The sequence below is a fragment of the Hyposmocoma kahamanoa genome, unplaced genomic scaffold (genome assembly GCF_003589595.1).
Source record: "Hyposmocoma kahamanoa isolate Upper Pololo Valley unplaced genomic scaffold, ASM358959v1 78, whole genome shotgun sequence".
In the NCBI taxonomy this organism is placed as follows: domain Eukaryota; kingdom Metazoa; phylum Arthropoda; class Insecta; order Lepidoptera; family Cosmopterigidae; genus Hyposmocoma; species Hyposmocoma kahamanoa.
The window spans coordinates 8,063,038-8,077,943 of NW_020653945.1; the positions used below are offsets into that span (position 1 = coordinate 8,063,038).

Consider the following 14,906-nt stretch of genomic DNA (forward strand, 5'->3'; position numbering starts at 1 on the left):
AGACGTATAAATATAGAGTTCTCAGAACGACTATCAACTGGTCGACCAGCAGCAATGCGATCGTATGGAATAGGGGCCCCCACTGATGAGAAGTAGTGAGTGATAGATTGTGGGCGACCTTTGAAAGAGGTATGGAATTTGGATGAAAAAGAATGTGGTAGGTTGGTAAGTGGGTAGCTATTATATTATATCGGCAAACATACTAAAGCTTGATATTATTATTTTCCATAAATATTACAAATATATATTTATTAATAAATATCTTTGTTACATGAATACAATAAACTTGTTATGGAGGTGGGGAATGGGACAGTGATTGCCAAGAGTTCGGATATGTAAGTATCGTGGTCAATTGAGGGGCAGGAGAAGAAGATATGGTTTAGGTCCCCATAGGCCCTGCATGAGCATTCAGGGTCAGGTACAATTTTAAGTTTGAACAGGTACGCTGGAATTGTCTAGTGACCAAGTCGCAGCCTACAAATAGTGCAGTTAGTTTTTTGTCAAATTTCATCTTGCTAAATCATGGCCTGCGAGGGGTAGACTCTTGAACTGAAGCGGTAGTGCTTCCCTTTTGTCATCCAGCCTCTATTCCATGCCTCGAATAAATGCCATCATGACTATAGTTCGCGGGATGGATGTCCCCATCACGAACAGCTGCGTTTGCCTGTGTCTCAGCTTTCTCATTGCCAGAGATGCCCGGATGACTCGGGATCCAGGCGACGGCGTAGCTCTTCGGCGAGCGTTAGAAGTAGAAATTTCTGATTTCAAAAATAACAAATTGGAAACATTTAAAAAATGTAATTTGGAAGGTTCCTATTATATTCTACGTTTAGAAAAATCTTTTGAAGTTTTGAGTTTTATGAAATAAAATTGTACATCTGAAAACAACGCAATAGAAAAAACGAAATTTATTACACAACAGCGAAAAAACTTCCAACAACTACTCCACCACTTGTTGTTGGCTCCTTAGACTATGGAAACTAAGTTCAACTTTTGACAGGTATCAACATTAAATGTGGATTTTTTTTCCATCCTCTAAGGGAAAAATAAAGGAAAAATGTGATTTTTTCAAAATCGAAATAATTTTTCCATGACCCATCACGACTTGTATCCATGGCCATGAAATAAATTTAAAAATAACATAACGTCTTACTGTCGTCAATCAACGTTGCCAATTTGTGGGGAATTCCCCAAATTTTCGCTCGTGTAATCGTTACTGTAAGGAACACTGTCATGAACTATATCGATGTGTTTTTGAACATCGCACATCCTTCGCATTATTAATAAGCGGCTTAAACAGAATTATTATCAGAGCACTTGGTCCTGAATTGTAAAATTACCAGTCGGTGCGTGTTGAGTTCGCGGTCCTTTCTCCCGCTTAGGCCGGTCCCCGCTATGAAGAAAAACGAAATCAGTTATTGATAAACAAAGCCGAGCAGTTTAGGTACTTCCACACCAAAACTTACCACTCGTCAACTTTAAATATTAAATATAGGTCGAAACTTAATTTACTCATTGATTATGTCTAACATTAACATAGTATGACCAAATGCGCAACAAATAATTAAGTGAATTACATTTGTAAGGAAAATAAATGATCTTTTTTTTCAAAGACTGATTGAATCTCATTAAAATAAATAAATGATTTAAGGTCATCTAATTTTATTTATTTTTATTTATTTATTTACTAAGGCTTACCAACTAAATACATACAGATACATTATGTATTTATAAAAACGAAACATTTAAAACTAGTATTGTGCATGCATTTAAATTAAAGGTATGCACTGCATTACATAAAGGTAATAATTATTATTTTGGAAGCACGAGAGTATGACTAGTCTGTCTATATACATATATGACTAGATCAAATCAAATTTACTTTCAACAATTTACGTACTTTCAAACAGCAAAAACAAATAAAGCCGAACAAAACTAAGCAAAAATTAGGCAAAAAATTAAAATAAAAAATTAAGCAAGCCTAAAAAATTTTATAATTTGCTCATAATTTGCTTTACATTTTACATTCTGTTTACATTCACAGCAAACGTAATAGATGGTTACATTTTGAGTTTCTTAATTCTTTATTATATTTTTAAGCGATGTATTTGTAATAAACAATGAAAACTCGATATGTGGGGAATTTTTGGGGAATATTAATTTAGCTCTACCCAAAATTTGGGGATTTTGAACAGTTGGCATTCGCAGCACTGGTCGTCATTCACAGTCATTGATTCGCTCTGGACCTTTTGGAGGGAAAAGTGTCGTTTTTATTTTGACTTTCAATTATTTTGTGAAATCTAGTTTAAAGTGGAATAGGATAGTGCTATTGTGCCTTAATCGAAGATTAAAACGCGAAATTATACGAATCTCGAACTAAAATATCAGTATCGGCCCGTTCTAAGGAATCCCGAGTCAATCCAACCACGCCGCCTCAAATTGCCTATCCTCTTTGTGGCGGCCATATTTACAGAAAAACTTATTTTTATGTTTTCGGCTGAAGGTCTTTGTTTCCATGGCCAGAAATAAATTAATTAAAAAAAAAAATTCACAGTCATTCATTATCATCTAATAGTCTGTGCATTCATTCATTCTCTCTTCAGTGATGTGATGTGATGTGATATGTCTTTTTAATTTGTGGTGATTACTGTCGTTTGTGATTATTGTTTGTATCGCATCAATTGAATTTCGAGATAATTGTCATAAAACTATAGTCAATCTTTGATATTAGTGTGGTTATGTAGTGCAAATTGTTCCTAAGAAATGTTTAAAATAATATAAAAAAATAGTCACTAGACTTGAAGAAAATTTATTCATATGATACGCTCGATGTATAATTTTAAAACAATGCAGTATTTTGGCTCTATACATTGTATTTATGTTTTAATTGCATTGAACGCTATCAATTTTGCGGCATGTGAGCCAGTAACAATCAGTCTATTGAGCACAGTTCTTGTTGCGGGTTGGTACAAATGGGACATGGTAAAGGATAAAACGATATGCCGTTTTACAGAGTGCTGTAATGCGAACTATATCCCATATGATCTTGACAGTAAGTATTTTACGCGCTTTAGTTTCTTACAATTATTATTTGACTTTGCCAAAACTTCACCAAAGAAATAGTACCTACATATACTTTTCCTGTGGAATTTATCTTTCTTATATATGGGAAAATAGTAGCACTTATATGCACAGATTAATGTTTAAAGTATTTCCACTGTTTACCAGTGGAAAATTTAAAAATGGTTAAATCTCCAAGAAGATACATGTGGTGTTCTTGTTAATTGGGTTAACAATCCACAGAAATAGAAGCAGGGATACGACCTGACATGTTGTGTGTGAGAATGGCCAATGAATATGTTATTTATGTCAATTTTTATTAATTATTAACTTACAACATTATTAAAAATCAAACTAACATTAAATTAAAAAGAATTGGTGAATGTAAAATAGGGTTTGCATGTAGTTAAACCTAAAATAATATATCAAATAGATGTAAATTGAAACCATTTTCAGTGGGTTTTCCTTTCATTGCAAACTATTTTAATTACTAAAAATATGTAAAGACAGCAGCACATCCACTACACATTGACGGATCTTATTCCGTTACACTGGAGGCGATATTCAATCAAAAATGTATACAGGGTTACAGGAAAAGTCGTGCTAGATCCGTTAAGGGCGTGGAGTACTCATCATTTCTGACTTATTTTACTATGAAACACCCTACCCTAAACTTAACCCTTTTCGAGATATTAGACTTTTATTTTTTTTATTCAAAATTGCCGATTTTTAGGCTACTAAATTTAATTTTGTTTATTTTGTGTGTCTTATTATTATAATTATTGCATTTTTACATGTGTGATAAGATGCTTTAGGACCTCAATCATTAAAATAGTGAATAAGTTAATTCAATACGCCATAGTAGAAAAGAGAAAGTTAAGAAATTAAAAAAAAAATTAGTAAGTTTATTTTTCTCTAAGGGATATCTAAAAAAAATATTATGGCAGTTGATCGGCAGATAAGTTATAAAATATCTACGTTTCATCAGCTATCTAACAAGGTATAACAATCTAGGATTTGTATTGCATTTCGTGGAAAAAAAAGTAGTTGGGACGCTCCAGGTAGCAGTTCTAACGGTCCCGCGCCTATTGTCCTTAAGTTAAGACGCACCGTGCGAATGAGACAAGCGACGGTTTATGTAAGTAGGTAGGTGCGAATGAAAGAAAAAATATTGTAGAGATATCACGGGATATTGTTTTGTTTGTCAGTCTGCTTTTGTGCTTCGTACATAGTAGATGTGATATCGTTTTGCTCTTTTTCTTGACTTGGCTGTGATTCTGGACTGTTTTTTCCGATTTGTGACTACTGTGCTTGTTAACCGGACTTTGATTTGTACTTATGCTACGGAAGTGTTGAAGATGACGTCGTACACACCTGAGGAATATGCTGATATGCTTATTTGTTACGGATACTGCGATTGTGTGTCTGCGCAAGCTCGCAACGAATACATAGCTCGATTCCCCGGTCGTCGAGTGCCGGATGTGGCTGTTTTTGACAGAGTTTATCGGAGACTTCGAGAAACTGGCTCTATTTTGAGACGAAATACAGACATGGGCAGACCACGAATTAATGACGACGAAGAATAGGACAATGAGATAGTGCAACGCTTTCGAGCGGATCCGACTACTTCCACTAATATTGTTGCCCGTGATCTGGGACTTTCGCAATGGAGAGTGTGGTTTACAGTGCATACTGCTGGCCTATACCCGTACCATTACACGCCGGTACACACTATTGAAGAAGGAGACCCCGCTATAAGGTTGGACTTCTGCAGATTTATGCTAAATGCTGACGTAGAAGACCCAGATTTTCTAAGAAATATCTTGTGGACAGATGAATCCAAATTTGATAAAGATGGCATAACTAATTATGACAACGCGCATTACTGGGCCCCAAAAGAATTTAGGAATCCCAATAAGAAAAGAGTGAAGGGTTCCCAACGAAGATTCAGCGTGAATGTGTGGATGGGTATTATCTCCAATCATTTGATTGGACCTTACTTTCTCCCGGACAATCTAAATGGGGAAAGTTACGAAAACTTTTTGAGAGGAGACTTGAGTGATTTGCTGGATGATCTGCCACTCAACTTGATCAGGGACATGTGGTTCCAACATGATGGCTGCCCTGCCCATTTCAGGAGAAGTGTCAGAGACTGGCTGGACACAAATTATCCAAACAAATGGATAGGACGAGGTGGGCCGTTGCCATGGCCAGCAAGAAGTCCGGACCTAACCCCCATGGATTTTCATGTGTGGGGGCGCATGAAAAGTCTTGTCTACAGCGAGTCAAATCCAGTTTCGTCTGTGGAAGAGTTAAAAGAAACGATTGTGGATGCAGCAAATCAAATGAGGACAACGTTGACCACTGGAGTAGTGAAGACTGGTCTCCGTAGAAGAATGCGACAATGTATTAGAAACAGAGGCGGCCATGTTGAACATGAACTGTAGAATAACAAAAAGTTGTGTGAAAACCTGATTTAATAAATACTTTGCATGCTTACCTATTGTTTTGTTATACTTTTTAGGGCTAAGTATTAATTTTCTCCTCCACTATCGCCTATGAAACTAAGTTTTTTCAATGCATTTAAATAAAACCCTAGATTGTTATACCTTGTTAGATAGCTGATGAAACGTAGATATTTTATAACTTATCTGCCGATCAACTGCCATAATATTTTTTTTAGATATCCCTTAGAGAAAAATAAACTTTCTAATTTTTTTTTTAATTTCTTAACTTTCTCTTTTCTACTACGGCGTATTGAATTAACTTATTCACTATTTTAATGATTGAGGTCCTAAAGCATCTTATCACACATGTAAAAATGCAATAATTATAATAATAAGACACACAAAATAAACAAAATTAAATTTAGTAGCCTAAAAATCGGCAATTTTGAATAAAAAAAATAAAAGTCAAATATCTCGAAAAGGGTTAAGTTTAGGGTAGGGTGTTTCATAGTAAAATAAGTCAGAAATGATGAGTACTCCACGCCCTTAATGGATCTAGCACGACTTTTCCTGTAACCCTGTATATGTGCTGTTGACTGTACAATACAATAGAATGGAATGAAATATGAATACATAGTCAGCTGGCACATTAGACAGGAGACTTCCAGGTCTGTCACAGATATGCCCGTTGACTTCTTATGTGATGATGTTCACTATTGAAATATCACACATTTAAGACTAACAAACCTGTACTTATAAATAATTTAAAATATTATTATCCTCTCAATGTTGCAATAAGAGATTATAATAAGTTTTTAATTTATTAATATCTTGGAATTGTCTGGTATAACACATATGCAGAGCACCATCCATCCAATAAAACAGTATTATAGTGCAACTTTAGTATGACGTTATGCTAATAGACGGCATTGACGAGTTTTTTAGAAATCCATTTTATTATTTTTTGTAACATAACTCATTATTTGGGGAATCTCTGCAATTACATTTTAATGCTTTCAACTGGAAAATAAAATAAATAAATAAATTAAAAAAAAAAAATATTTATTTTAACTTTAAGCTATTTTCAATGATGGTCATTTCATACACAAACTCGTTCTAAAAAAATTGTACTTGTATAATTATAACTACAATTTTATCAATATGATTTCCATTAGATGTGAGGAAATACTTACCTCTATACACAGCTTTTTCTAGCTTATATGTATGTATTTTATATTACACAAAGAAGACAACTGATCTTGTGCCTCTACAAAATGAGGATGAAATATGAATCAAATTGTACCGATCTTATATAATTTAGCATATGAGCATGAGGTCAGCAAAACTAAACTAAGTAACCTTAGTGCTAAGAACTGTAATTGACTGACAATAAAAAAATATTTCAGAATTAAAACAATCATTATCACTAAAATTATTTGGTCAGCCTCTAGTGAGTGAAGTGGTGAACATTCTCAAAGCTCACAAGGAAGTTGTTTTTGATGAGAATAAACAGAACCAAAAAGCTCTAGTACTAAGTCTGCATGGATGGACAGGAGTTGGGAAAAACTATGTAGTAACCATGATTGCTGAAGCACTCTACACTGAAGGCATGAATAGCAAATATGTTAAAGTATTTATGGGAAACAAGGATTTTGATTGTACGGATTTGGAGAAAAGCAAGGTAATTTTATTTAAAATTTTAAAATCTTTATTTTGTTAGTATTGCATGTGATTTTGACATTTCATATACCAGTAATCATGACATTATATCAAAAGAAAATACTAACATCACAACTAGAGCTTTCATCCCGGGAATCTCGGTCTCGAAAATTTCGAGTTCCGACAATTTTTCGGCGTTTTCGAGACTCGTGACTGATGTTTTCAGTCTCCGGAATATCGACACTTTTGTGATTAAAGTCACTTAAAAAGTTTTAAAAATTTACTAGACACAATATTTTTTTTATTCTGGTTACATGCATAGTGCAATACTGTAGAGTGGAGTATTTAAAGCTACATAACTATAAAAATAAAAAACTTGCATAAATATTTTTTTATTTTATGACTTATATGACTTAATAAATAACTATTATTATTACTATTTTTAACCGTCTAAATGTATGCATAGGCCCTAGCCTATAAGTATGAAAATCCACTTTTGAAGTAGTCTCGAAAGTCTCGTTTTCCCCGGGATTTTCGAGATCACAACGAGCCTCGATACTTCTTTCCCAGGATGTGGAAATGCAGCGAGATTGACTTATTACATCTTTACTTAGCGATGGTAGCTCTAAAGGTACCTCACTGAGTGAAGAAATAAATTTCTCACAAATGGCGCTACGGCAAAAAAGTCGCTAAAACCCAAAAACAAATATCTACAACAAAGACAGAAAAATTCGTTATGTCTCCTGGTTAATTTCGTGGCTTATTTGACAGAGCACCTGACATGGATTGTCTGAGGGTGCTGGTTCAAATGAATTTTTCTTAGTGTTTCTATTTTTGTTATAATAATTATTACAAACTAGAGGAGTAATTTCACAAAAAATAATTGAATATCGTAAAGCATTGTGACATTCAATAAACTTAAAAATTACAATTATTAAAGTGACATCTCTAGTCAGCGATGGCAGCTGTAAAGGTCCCTCTGAATGAAGAAATATATTTCTGATAGATGGCGCTATGGTACAAAGTCGTTTAAAACCTGACCTACACACAACAACGGACAGATAACTACTAAAACCAAAAGCAAAAATCTACAACATACATAGAAAAATTCGTAAAGTCTGCTGGTTCATTCTCATCTATCTGGCACAGATTGCCCGAGAAGTTGATCCAGCCAGATCGAATGAATTTTTTCTTAGTGTTCCGATCTTTGTTATAATAATTGTTCGCGCCGATGCTAAGGTAGACGGCGCTTAGGTGTAAGTTCACCTACCCTCATTTTCTTATACCATTTATACCGCTATCCTTTTTACTCTGCTGCAACCGGACTACTGTTAGTGTTTAGACCAGTCTGCAACTAACCGTCCTGGGTATCGTGCGTCCGCCTTGGACCAGCCATCGACACTCGCTTAGCTCTGTGGATTCACCGCCATATTGAACTAACGTACTCTGCGTAGTTTCACCTATTTGTTATTTCGCTGTGTGTGAAATACCGCTGTGTTTTGTATTATTCGTGTCTGTTATTGTACTGTACTGTTAAACGGTGATAAAGCAAGTGACAGTAACTGGTAGTCACCTCTGACCGCTACCGCATCAACGGAACCGCCACGAGTACCACCGCATTTGTCGGAGACATTTTGACGCCTACGCCAGCTGGAAGTAAAGGAAGAGCGAACACGTACGACCACGAGATCCACCTCTAAGATCGGTGTAGCATAGTTCAGTTGCACAGCACTCACTTTACCTACCGGTTCAGACATTCTTTCTTCATACAGTCCACTTCTACCACTCTTCTTAAACGAACCACCCAACCCCAACCCGCTCGTATTCGGCGCGTACAGTCATATAGTTTGACTGCCGCTCTCTGGTACAATAATTATAACAAATTAATGTATTTTTTTAAACCCAATAGCTGAATAATGATTTGTTTACTGGTTTGTTGATTGCATTCAAAATTATATACCCTCATCTTCCCTAGCTGTGAAATTGGGCCTTTTATCAATATAAGACGCCCAATTTCACAGCTGTGGTCACATCTTCACAGTACATTCACGATGTAATTGTTTATATGCGTAAAAACATACATATTTACGAGCGATGCATAGGCGGAGGCCGACTGTTACGTAACATAGGAATACTGAAACCCGTTGCTCATAGAACCGAACTCGCAACGAAAAATCCGCGAGTAATCGGGCCCCAATTTTACGAACACGTACCCACAAGTCTAAAAAGTGTTGCAAATGACGAAGTGTTTTGTTCCCGACTGAAAAACCATTTATTGTATAATGAATTCTACAGTGTGGAGGAATTTCTTTTAAAGAAATTGTAATGATATTTTTCATTTTGGACGTTTGTATTTTGTAATTTTTATTTGTATTTTTGTAGTTCGTATTTTTCTTTATTTCTCTTTTAATTATTTTATTTTATATTAACATTAAAATTATTATTTATTTTAATGATGATCATGTTATCCCTTGACATTATATTTCGAATTGTGATATTATGAAATTGAGAATATGAAATAAATGATTCTATTCTTCTATTCTATTCATTGTTATATCGATAAAACACATATACTGCACTGAATTATATTATAACATATTGTTTTTATATTCTAATAGAAAGCATTAAGAGCAACAGTGGACAAAATAGTGAAGAACTGTCCAAGAAGTTTGATAATTGTAGATGAGATTCACCATATGTGCCCTTCAGTTCTGGATGCCCTTAAACCTATGTTGGACCATCACCATGCTGTAGATGGAGTTGATTACAGGTAAGCATTTATTTGTATGCTTTATTTTGTGAATTACATTGTTTCTGATCCACCTCTATTTTCATAATCAAGGTACAAAGTATTATCTGTCATTAAAGTGATATAATTATGACTACCTTAGTGGCCGAACGGTTACCATGCCGGATTGCCACGCAGAGGTGCCAAGTTCGATTCCCGGGCCGGGAGAAATATTTGTATAGCCTACATTTATTTCTCACGTGACTTTGGCTATAATTTGTGGTTGTCTATGTACGTGTGTCCATGGCACCCGCGACACAGAGTTTCCCTAGTGCGGGGCAATGTTGAGTGTGTGCGTTATACATTCTAACATTCTATTCATTGACTTACAATTATATGGACGTCGGGTCCGCGCTAAAAAGTGTCCGAACTTATAGGGCGTTAAAATCGTATACAGAGCGTCATTCACGCTTTAGTCTTCGTTTGTTCGACTGACAGCGAAGCAAGCAAAATTAGACAACTGCGATGACATTACAGTTTCAATTCAACGTTTTAGCTTTTTCATATTCCTTTACATGTCACTACGTTTAAATAGGTTGACTTGGGACATTTTTTCGTGGTTTTTTTATTAGACCCGTCGTCCATTTATTTGTAATTCAATGATTCTATTGAATAAAACATTTACGTATTTTCTTTTCTTTAATCTGTCTCATCCCTATTGATAAAATGTTTCTTTTAACTTAATTCAAGTACCTAATAATAAACATGGACATGTTTTTATTTTAAATTTCAGAGACAGCATTTTCATATTCATATCTAATATTGGAGGAGGACAGATAGCAGATAACCTGATAGAATTGTACAGCCAGGGAGTAAAGCGAAATGAAGTGGAATTCCACAATTTTGAAGCCATTATTAGAAGACATGCATATTATGAAGGTTGGCATGATTTTACTTACTGATTTGTCTTACACTAAAAATGACCTAAAAATAAAAGAAGTTTGAGGTCGACTCTGTTCCAACATTATGTTTAAAGCATTGTGTCCTGGTAGCAGACAGGTTTATTCGACGACATCAATTAAGTTCCATATACGGCGACTTACCAAATGGGAAAATTGGCGAAATGTTAGAAAATAGTACTGCGTTCTTATGTGCCTATTATTTGACATTATACATTTCTTGTACATAATTATATCAGTTTGCTACTGCAATTCAAAGTATATCTGACCATGTAGAAGGATTTATTGAAATAATGTTTTTCCGTAAAACTCAAATAGCTTCGAAATTTGTACTTTACAGTTTAATGTATCAGTATCCGCACTTAGCCCATTTTCCGTCCACACGCACAAATGCGTTTGTGAAAATGTAAGCTGTCGTCATGTGGGTTGTGCTATTGTTGTGCTTTACAACCATTTGCAACGTTATATGTTTCCATACTAACATGAAATGGACTCATATGTTCGCGCGTTTTACTTCGTGTGGTGGTAATAGCGCCATCACAAATATCAAAAAGCTACCATTTAATTGCGGGAACATTTTTAGCTGCCAGATTAACACAAACTAACAAAACTACACAAGTTAACAAAAACTATGATAATTTATTTGTTTTTTGTTATAGGGGGTTTTGAAAAAGCAGCCGTTATAGCTCAACACTTGATTGATTATTACATACCATTTCTACCACTTGAACAAAGCCATGTGGAAAAATGTGCATTGTCAGAATTTCGTCTTCATGGTGTATATCAACCCACAGATGAAATGATGGCGTAAGTATTGTTGCGCAAAAATGTAGAATACTGTACACGGCTGTACCGTAGAATGTAGCTTTATTCTTAGTCAATCATTAATGTACCTATGGAGAAATCACATGTAACATTGCAAAACCAAAGGAATTGCTGCAAGCCGTGGAATTCACAATTAGTACAAGAACACGCAACTTACATATGAAGGTATATTGTGGCGGATTTCGTTCTAAACGTACTTATTATATTAATACTTAGACTATGTAGTCCCACTGCTGGGCGCAGGCCTTCCTTCCTTTCAGAATGAGAGAGCTTGAGCTGCGGTACTCACGCGGGCCCTATGCGGTTTGGGAACTTCACACCAATCATTAAATTGCTTTGATAAACTCAGAGGTTCAAGTCCAGACTGGAACCATCTGCTTGAGAGGATACCACGGCTTCTTATAAAATACATTATAAGATCATTACTACCCTGTTATAATACCTGGAAAACCTTGGCATTCGTATTGTCCAAAGGTTTCTATACTCACTTTCTATAAGACTCATAAAAAATATTTTTTTATTATTCCCAGGGATGCATTATCAGTAATAAACTACGGGCCTACAGAGGACCAACCGATTTTCGCCAATAGCGGATGCAGACGATTTACTAGGCACATTCCATTTGTTATAGCCAAACATAAAGCTAAACGTACTGAATTATAGGCATATACTTAACATGTACTTTTCATAATAACCAAGTCCAATTACCAAACCATGTGATATATCTGAGATAGTTATAGCTGAAAGCTATTTCTATCTTTCCTTTAAGGAACGTGTTGCTAATTATTATGTGGAAGGTCTTACTAATGATTATTTTTCATGAATTCGAATGAATTTAACAAATGTTGTGATGAGGCAGTCTAATCAAGGTTTAAGTTATTCAGTGTTCAATATTGTAAATAATGAAGTAGTTATTTTTGTACATAATTTTGTAAATTAAGTTTTCGCTTATAAGCAAGTTTGCAAAGTGCGTATTTCGTTGTTCTCGGTTTTGTAACAACTTTTCATTCTGTGTGATATGGCCCGTTTATTAAATCAAAACAGTAAGACGCACAGGTGTAACTTAATGCCATATTGTAGATAAAGTTATAAAATCTTTTATGTAACTGATAATTTGGTTTATTACGTAATACAGCTTTAATGTTAATTTGATTATTGTGAGAATGGAACTAAGTAATCAAATTCAGGAGTCAGTTTGTAAATGTTTATTTACAAAGAGCAACCCCTGTGCAATTTCCAGTTAATAACTGTACAAAAATTCTTCGTATGTTGGTCTCCAAGACACGTTTATTTCCAGTCCATCATAAGTTTGAAGATGGTAGAAAATAGTTATTTTCATTTATTACAATGTATAAATAGTAACATAATTAGAGGCGCAGTTCCATGTAACCTACTTCTAAAATCAGGTTCTCCAAATACATCGCCTACTTAAAAAAACATTTTTTGTTTTATTTTTTTTTATTTATTTAGGACAACCAACAAGACATACACTTAATACATACAATTTTGAATATACAACTCAAACGAAGTAATGCTAAAGTGTTGACTCAATTAAAGGTTGCCACCACATGCAACACAGTCAAACACAGTTAATTATTTATATACATAATATATACAGTTCTTCACACTTTTAATTTATATATAACATATAGCACAATGTTTTTTTGTATACCAAATATAGAAAGATAATGTATTACTAATAGGAAGAAACTAAGATGTTAACAAACATAATGATACTGTATTAACATCGAGTAAATAACCAGAAATAGAGACGAAATGTCATTTAATTTGTTTGAAAACTATTCTGCCATATCATTACTGTGACAACTGGGCTCCTGGGATTGGCTAGCCCAAGTTCGAAACAATTGACGGGTGTCGTCAACTATTTCACTACAAATCGACCAGTTAACTTGAGCTTTGCTATAATGGACGAAAATTGCAAAATTACATATTTAATATTTAATTACCGATGAAACGTGATTCCGTTTCTTTTGTAATTAGATGTTTTGCTGTTTTTCCCATTTTGGCATTGTTAGAGATATTATATTTATTACAATAAATACAGAATATTTTTTGAAATATACGGAGGCGTACACACAGGACAATAGTAGCTTGGCTCTATTTCAGTGCAAACTGTTGTAAGTACTTTTTTTTGTGTAGTAAGTACTTACTACACAAAAAAAAAAAAATTTCAGTAGCCAGTACTGGCTACTGAAAATTATTCTTAATGTATATATTTTTCGAATTTTAAAAGCTTCCTTTTTTTTGTATGATATCTGTATGACTTTGTCTCTCTATTAAAAACTCTTCAAAAACAAACACATCTTTCTTGAATATATTTTTACAAATACCTCTCCAAAAGCTCCAATAGAACCCAAATTCAACACGTTATCAGCACGAAGAAGCTCTGGGCAGAGGCGAAGCAATTATTTGTGTTTAAATATTTTTTTCGATTGTGTTTGTTTACGTGACATCGGAAAACAAGACGTTCTGTCGCCAATCACGCGATAATCAATCATTTGGTGAGTAAACGAACTTCACCCAATTTTTGTATTGTGGTAACACTGCTTTGCCTTTGCTAACTTTTTTATTTTGACACTATCGAGACGGCAGTAACGTCAACGGCAATGGCGGGAACCGAGTGAACTTCAGTTTGGTTAAAACTAAAGATATGGCTGTGTAAGAGACAAACAACTGGTAAGTTCCTCTATGTACTGTTTAACTTTACGACATGCATAGAGACGGTGGAAAGACACACAACTAAGTTAATTGTCGAATTTAATATTGTTACGAAACATGTTCTATGATTATCAATTTGCCACGTGCTGACTCGACCCGCAGTAGACTAGCCTCATTGACGCTTATGACTGTGGGTGCCTATCGTTGGCATCAATCGGGTCGGTATTAGCTGGCATGTACACTTGCACCGCGATTAATAGCTATCGAAGCTTAAAACCTGTTGGGCAGAGGTTGGACTAAAGGGGAGGCTGGAGGTCCACTCGGGGCACCTCTCAGGTGTCCCGCCCCAGTACATAGGCGAGATGTGCTGGGGGTTTGTACGCGACATACGAGGTACACCTCTACGGTTCCTCGTCATAACGCAATGTAGTGAACCATGAACGTTTTAATCATGGTTCAGTGTCTTTCTACCCGCTTATATGTATACCTATAAATTAAGTATCTTTTGTCGTCCCTCAACATTTACATTGAGAATATTTGAACCAGGTA

At 34.9% G+C, this 14,906-nt stretch overlaps 1 protein-coding gene across 1 annotated transcript; it reads left to right on the forward strand.

Moving 5' to 3' along the window:
* The first annotated feature begins 2,801 nt into the window (after positions 1 to 2,801).
* LOC113233089 (torsin-1A-like) lies at positions 2,802 to 13,126 on the forward strand. Its single transcript, XM_026468072.1, has 6 exons — positions 2,802 to 3,052; positions 6,914 to 7,188; positions 9,785 to 9,936; positions 10,688 to 10,833; positions 11,513 to 11,660; positions 12,209 to 13,126. The coding sequence occupies exons 1-6, from the start codon at positions 2,818 to 2,820 to the stop codon at positions 12,339 to 12,341; spliced, it is 1,089 nt and encodes a 362-aa protein (XP_026323857.1). The 5' UTR covers positions 2,802 to 2,817; the 3' UTR covers positions 12,342 to 13,126.
* The last annotated feature ends 1,780 nt before the right edge of the window (positions 13,127 to 14,906 follow it).

Bases quoted from the DNA above. Each gene is read 5' to 3' on its own strand.
- LOC113233089 (XM_026468072.1), top strand. From the start codon at position 2,818: ATGATACGCTCGATGTATAATTTTAAAACAATGCAGTATTTTGGCTCT. The intron at 7,189-9,784 runs GTAATTTTATTT...ATATTCTAATAG, and splicing joins CGGATTTGGAGAAAAGCAAG to AAAGCATTAAGAGCAACAGT. The intron at 9,937-10,687 runs GTAAGCATTTAT...TTTAAATTTCAG, and splicing joins GTAGATGGAGTTGATTACAG to AGACAGCATTTTCATATTCA.